General features: G+C 39.8%; 1 protein-coding gene across 1 annotated transcript; it reads right to left on the bottom strand.

Moving 5' to 3' along the window:
• Positions 1 to 2,063: 2,063 nt before the first annotated feature.
• Positions 2,064 to 3,742, bottom strand: LOC140230375 (uncharacterized). Its single transcript, XM_072310522.1, has 4 exons — positions 3,609 to 3,742; positions 2,891 to 3,130; positions 2,527 to 2,630; positions 2,064 to 2,281 (listed from the first exon to the last, which is right to left on the bottom strand). The coding sequence occupies exons 1-4, from the start codon at positions 3,703 to 3,705 to the stop codon at positions 2,159 to 2,161; spliced, it is 564 nt and encodes a 187-aa protein (XP_072166623.1). The 5' UTR covers positions 3,706 to 3,742; the 3' UTR covers positions 2,064 to 2,158.
• Positions 3,743 to 6,974: the final 3,232 nt, after the last annotated feature.

The raw sequence follows: 6,974 nt of genomic DNA, 5'->3' as shown, positions 1-6,974 counted from the left end.
ACGTTGAAACATGCCTGCTGTGCGCTAGTGCGATGATTTTGCATGTGTTTATACGATGCGCGTAGTGAACGTCCTTGGGTGGAGGGGTTGCGGACACCGCGCGCGAAGTCTAGTGTACTTGTTATGTGTACAAAAATCGCGGAGGGTTTACGAATTCTATCACGAGGGGTTTGCCTTTCTATCACGAGGGTTTTGCCTTTCTATCACTTACATGAAAACCCTAAGGCAAGATAGACGGGACTACACCTTGTCACGTGATATACTTTTGACCAATCAGTGATACGAATCTCACTTATGAGGTATATAATATATAATATGATATATGAAAATTATAACGCACATCTGATGATTTATATGTAATAAAGTGTTCTCTCTTTGCTTTAATCTTTTATCTGCACAATCATTCAATACAACTTTCATTCTTTCTCTCTTTGTGTGTGTGTATGTGTGTGTGTATAAATGTGCGTGTACACGTTTGACAAGTGTATTCCTTTCGTCTTATCAGTACAAGTGTATCTAATTGTGGTTTTTGTAGCTGCAAGTCATCTACGTGTACATATACCATGCAGCGCCTCTGCAGTTTCACTGAAATTGATACGCACTGTTTTCAAACCGTCTAACACTCGGACTGCCAATCAACTCCTCTCAAGGAACACAACACAGTACAAAGACACGTGACACGTATATTTTTGGTATAAGTATGTACATGGCTCAGTGTGCTCGGTTTATTCATTGTTTCTCGGAAGTAAGAAGCAGCTGTTAACATTATCGCGGTATGCCGAAAACAAGTAGAGTTTGGAGTCATTAAGGTACAATCAATTCACACAGTGCACACTTTTTACTGTGAATAGAAATCATCACGGTAGCACCTTCCCGCGACACATGTGTAGTTTATCCCAGTTAATTGGTTACACATTTGATCCTGCGACAATTGCTCCGGTCTTATTTCTTCCATGGAATCGGGGTTAGGGTTAAGGTTAGGGTGGTGATTGGGTCTTAGGTTTAGTTTGATGTGAGGATTAGGATTAGGATTAGGGTTATGCTTGTGGGTACATTATTTATGTTTGGCTTGGCGTGCAGATATTTCATGAAAGCAAATGTCATGGAACCCAATATGGCTTCATTCCAGTATGGCTTCTTGGAGCTGCAAGAGCGACTACCTCAAGATTACGTAAATGTGCACTTTTTGATTGCACTTAACGCTTGCTGAAATAATGCCATCAATCTACGATCTTCATTGATTCATACAATATTGATACCCTATGTTTTGTGCATAAGCTGTGTTAATAAGGCCTCCAAAAGACCTATACATGTAGTAATAGACGAAGAAGGTTTCTTGCAGTTTTATCAAATCCTTCACTTTCTTTTCCTCAAGTACTGCATAACGTGTTTCACAAATTAATTGAGCTTTGCCGTAGGATTATTATGCCTTGTTACATCTACTTTTCGTTATGCGTCAAAACTGTTTCATGTTTGTTTGTGTGAAAACAAAATAATGCAGGCATAGAATAAGATAGGATCGATTCAAAGATCTGGTGGTGAGAAAACCATAGAAAAGACTTCCGCAATGTATGCACGTTTCCTGTGGAAAAGGAAAAAATATCTTCAGATGATTGTGGGGAGAATCAAGGTGAGAAACACGAAATAGAAATCTGTTGCAATGAATTTCAAATCTCTCTTCTTCTTTTTTTTTCCATTCAAATTTCCATGCAATGACACACTGTCTAATCTTCATCACTTTTTACATATCCATATCCGCAGTAAAAAAGAAGGAATGCCTTTTTTTTGGCCAGGTTTGCAAGTTTCTGACAGTTTTAGTGGGTGCGAATCCTTTAAGTCACGGAGATAGAGACTGTTTGAGAAGCAAATCAACCGGAAAGTTGCGTTTATTGTTCCTCAAATGATTATGTTCCTTTGTTTAAAAGTGTGCAATTGAGCATGGGTAACCAGTCATTGAACACAGTGAGAGAATGGAATGAGGGTAACATTAAACTTATGAGAACAATGCTCGAGCACTCGTGAGCCCCCCCCCCCCCCCCCATACCCATCCACCTCATTCCCTTGGTCGTGTGTTAGTGGCATGCAATCGTGTTAGTATACAGAGAACGTATTTACAAGAATAAAAGTAAGGAAAGATACCACCTGTGAGTTGAGATTCTCACTCGGGACAGGCGCAGTCCTGAGAGACCCAGTAGCGGAGAGTCTCCGGGCCGCCAGCCCGCTGTCTGAATCTCATCTGATGGACCACGTGGTGCTCCTGGAAGAAGTTACCATTCTCATCCTTCAGGGAAAGAATATTGCATTTCATTAGTACATGAAAATTTTAAACTGGCACCCTCAGTGAATTCTCGTGTTATCCTTTCATTCATTTTGATCACTGTGAAATGTTTCTCGGAATAATGGACAAGATCGAAGTTAAAGAACCCAAACAAAATGCATTTCGACAAAACGGAAAAAAAAAGTTAGAATGTCTGTAATTTACGTGGGTAAGTGGAAAAATGTGAAATGACAAGTGAATTCACTCACGACGACACAAAGAGTGCCCTCTGGTGTCCACCACACCCAACCCTTTGGCTTCTTGCGTTCCTTCTTCTCCTTACGGCGACGTAGAAATTTGCGAACGCTCTTCACTGTAAGGATAGATAACCAAAGAGAAATTGAGATTCATCAGAATAATGTTGTACGTAGGAAAACGGAGATTATTTTATATTCAAAACAAAAGTAGGAAAGCCATTAAATCAACGGAAGATGGGCCAGTGCTAGTTCAATTGTTTTTAAACAACAATGTAGTATTGTGTTTTCGAGAAGTCGACAAGTGCTAACTCAATATTTGTCCAGTTTGATGGCAAGATTATTATTTTTTTTTGAGGAATCTGTGGACATGTCTCACCCAAAGATGGACGTTTCTTCTTCTGCTTAGAAGTAACTGCTGCTGTCTCCTCTGCCTCGATCTCCTTTTCAACGGCCGTCTCGACTTCGTCACCTTTGTCGGTCGTCTCCGTTTGGGTGTTGACACGGTCCTCGATATCGAGTCGACTGTGAAAGGAGTCCGCCCAAGACAATGAGATCATGTCCTCATCGAAGTCGCTTACAGCGATGGACGCGTCGTCTAAGTCATCAGAATCAAGTTCTGCAGAATAATTGCAGACAGAAATTGCTGATGATCTGCTCTCACGAACAGGCGAGATGCTTTTGTGTACTAAAAGACATTACCGAGGTAATTTTTTAAAACTTTATTCGACATTGCTACTAATCTTGCAGTTAATCAGAAGTGTCACTATAGGTATACAGCGTACTGCACATCTAGGCCTGTCTAGTTATAGGTAATGGCTAGAAAGAGAAATATGTAAGTAGATAAACGAAAAGTTTATTTGAAGAATGTGAGAGGGAGGGGGATGAGAAAAAGAGGACATCAATCTACAGCAGAAGTCGAAAATTTGGTAAGTCGAAGGCTATGGATATAAACATGTGTTAATCATATTGTTGTATTCGAAATTCACGTAAGTCAAAGGATTTTCCGGTCCATTTGGATTCAGCAACTTGGGAGAGGTATAGGCCTAATTGTATATTCTAACATGAGTGGGGATGACACTGTTTTTAGATTATACCTGATTCAATGGTTGACACACGCTGGTTGACCGAAGTCACGGGTTTGATGACGTCATCGACCGGAGGCGAGGAAAACAGAGTCGGGTTGGTTGTCATGGTGACACTCTTCTGGATGTGGTTTTCGTCGTCGTCGTCGTCGAGAAAGTCTTCTTCCATGGAAGCTATCGGAGCAAGTTGAGGGCTGGCGACTTCATCCGCTTTCAGATAATGAGAACGCAATGCGGAGTGAGATTCAGATATTATTATCATTGTGATTCATTTGTTTCATCATTTTTTTTTTATCATTGACATTAAATTTGAAAATGGAAACTAACACTCAGAACTTAAATAAATGTCCACATGTATTGGACAGTTGGTGTCTGGTGACCATCTTCTTTTATCAGCTGTTCATAAACATATTGTAGTGGTTCTTCTAATCATTATTGTGGAAAGTTGACATTATGATTTTTCAGATGCATGTAGGACAGATGTAGGCCTGAACAACGTGTGTTAAATTTTGGACATAGCCATGACCATGATGACGAGCGTTTGCGAAACATTGATTGTCTGATGGTATCAGTTGTAGCCATACATGTATGCTCTTTTTTTTTCCCCACAGTAATCTTATAATAATTGATAATGTTGCCATCCAATAAGTACACTTCGAATGGCAAATGTGGTACATATAATGCCAATGTATGTGCAATGTATGTATACCATGGATATTGTCACCGCTACCACGAATGTGAATGCTGGACACCGACTGGGAGTCGGGAGTGATGCACTCTGATGTTGGTGAGCGCTTGGTCGGATGAGTGAGTGGGCACTAGAGGATAAAGATTTTGATTTTTGTGAGGAACGTAAAATTTAATTTTATCAACATTTGATGGTTAGCAATATTCGATTTTTCTTTGTATCGCTACATATTTGATTAATGTCGACTGGGCGATTGATTCCGTTGTGTGAAATTAAAAATAACATGGACATTTTCCCAACAGTGTACTTATGTGTGGGTCTTGTTTCATCATAGGAATGGATATTCCTTTCTCTTAAAGTTTTAACTGTTTCCCGTGAAAGAGAAATAAATATTGGCATGAATATACTAAGTAGCTGATTTATGTTCCGTAAGACTTCAATATGATGATTGAGTTACATCGGTCTCATTTTCTTGTATGCACTCATTTGTGAATTTGGTGCATGCGGTAGTGGTATATTGCTGTGGTTGAAGTATAGAACATCAGCGCATATTTATAACACAGTGTGCAGTATCATGCGTGTAATACATAGCTCAAGGTCATCTGAAGGTGACTGACATCTCTGCCCCCTCATTGGGACTTTTGTAGCAGATTCTCGGAGACTTACCTCATCTTTAGCATTCGACAGACGTTTGTATCGTCCCTGGAACTTGCTCTGTGCGGTACCCATAGTGATCGTGATCAAAAAGCAACAAAATTCGCCAAGAATGACTGAAAATTCTCAGAGAGATATAGGTGAACTACGTTATCTGACAAGTCAGAAAGTATAGTGTTGAGGAATCGCGTTGACAACATACATGGACCCTAGTTACGCGCGATGGAAGTATGGCGCACCAGGCGTAAAAACTTATGTGTACGCGCGCATTGGCGTTAGGCGCAGCAAGGTATTATTAACGAACAAAGGGAAGTGCGTACGTCATGCAGAGGGAGTAAAAGGCCGGGTGCTCCACATAATTTTCAGTCTACAAGGGAAGTAGAAAGATTACGGAAGAGGAATAAAGCAAGCAAACAAACAAGCGGGATAATTTACATACTAGTAGACCTTAGGTAATGCAAATGGAGATGGAAGTATAAGATACCGGAAACAATGGAACAGTCCTGAAATGTGCTAGGCTATATCATGATACTCAGCTGTAATCATGGTTGATGTCAGCTTTGAAGGAGTTTACTAGCTCACCACATTAGAGTAGCTCGAGCTCAAAGGTAATGTAGTTTGCCGAAGGAAAATAGTGAAAATTTGAGTGTATAAGTACAGTATTTGGAAGAATGAGTCTGTTTTCTCACATCTGACAGAGACGTTTCATTCTTGAAAAAGAAAATTTCTATTCGAATTTTAGTTCTTAGTCCATTATCTTGAATGTGTTACCCCCCCCCCAAAAAAAAAAAAACTCCAACAAATTCACATGCAATATAATCTATAGGTTTTTTTAATTGTTTATGTTCGAAAACGGATTCAAATCTCCTGAGCTCTGCATGTGAGGTCTTATTACTTGAAAGGACTGTAATACACTACGAATACTCTTTAATGATTCGTATCATAACCCTGTTATTGTACCTTGTAATGAATCATTTCGAAGTCGGTTGAAATGATTTCGGAGAAGAGTGAAGATGGAGACGAAATATAAATGTACATTTATGATTTGATATTTTCTCCTTTTAATGTGTGACTCCAGACACTACAGGCAGCCACCCCCTCCCCCACCCAATGCATGGTCTTGATTTGTGACGTGACATGCAGCTTCACTGTCTCTGAAAACAACGGACATCATAGGTTGCGGGGTCTACGACTGAATATATTTATGTGATTATAAGCCTCTTTGTGAACAATCTCTCACGATTAAACAAAGTGTGGTTGGGAGAGTTATAACGTATACTTATTATCAATATCGTTTTTGGTCACAAAATACAACTCTTCATTTCTCCTCGGTTCACTCAGCCAAGCATCAGCTCCATGTAATCGGACTCACGCCTGTAGGCCCTGTACGCAGCCAGGGGTCCGGCTGCAACGATGGCAGCGTCAGCACCGTCATGACCGTCGGGTCCTTCTCCATTCTGTTCGTCGTCCTCGGTTTTTGTTGTTGTTGTTGTTGTAGTTTTTTTTATATAGTTTTGTAAAGATTTATTTTTTTTTGTGTGTGACAAAATCTATAATTGCTGTCACCATTATCACTGCCTAGTATGCCAACATCCTAATATCCTTCCTGTTCATAGCTTTCTATCTCCAAACAGACCAAGGCTGCTGATTTCGTCCATCCCAATACGTTAAAATGAGCTGCGACATGCGAACTCTTTATTATACTAAACCAAAGAGATTTATAATCTCTTTGTACTAAACCTGCTAAACGCGCATTTCACATGCGCGTGGAGTGCGTAATGGTCTCTCAAAGAGATTTTAAAATTCGCTTTGGTGATAATGGAGGCAGCTTTATTTTCGAACTTTGTGTTATATTTCTCGTCACTTCTTATTGCCGAAACTGCTGAATGTTCAGAAATTTCTGTGAAATTCCCTTCTATACATTTCGCATTTGACCACGTTGACGAATCAGTGGAATTCTGTCTAACACGCATTACTTAACACTCTTTGATTTCATATTTAAATTAACCATTCATACATCGAGAATGCGACTTAAA

This window comes from Diadema setosum, chromosome 7 (genome assembly GCF_964275005.1).
Source record: "Diadema setosum chromosome 7, eeDiaSeto1, whole genome shotgun sequence".
Lineage (NCBI taxonomy): Eukaryota > Metazoa > Echinodermata > Echinoidea > Diadematoida > Diadematidae > Diadema > Diadema setosum.
Note: the sequence above shows the minus strand (reverse complement) of the source record. Positions and strands in the feature narration are given on the sequence as shown.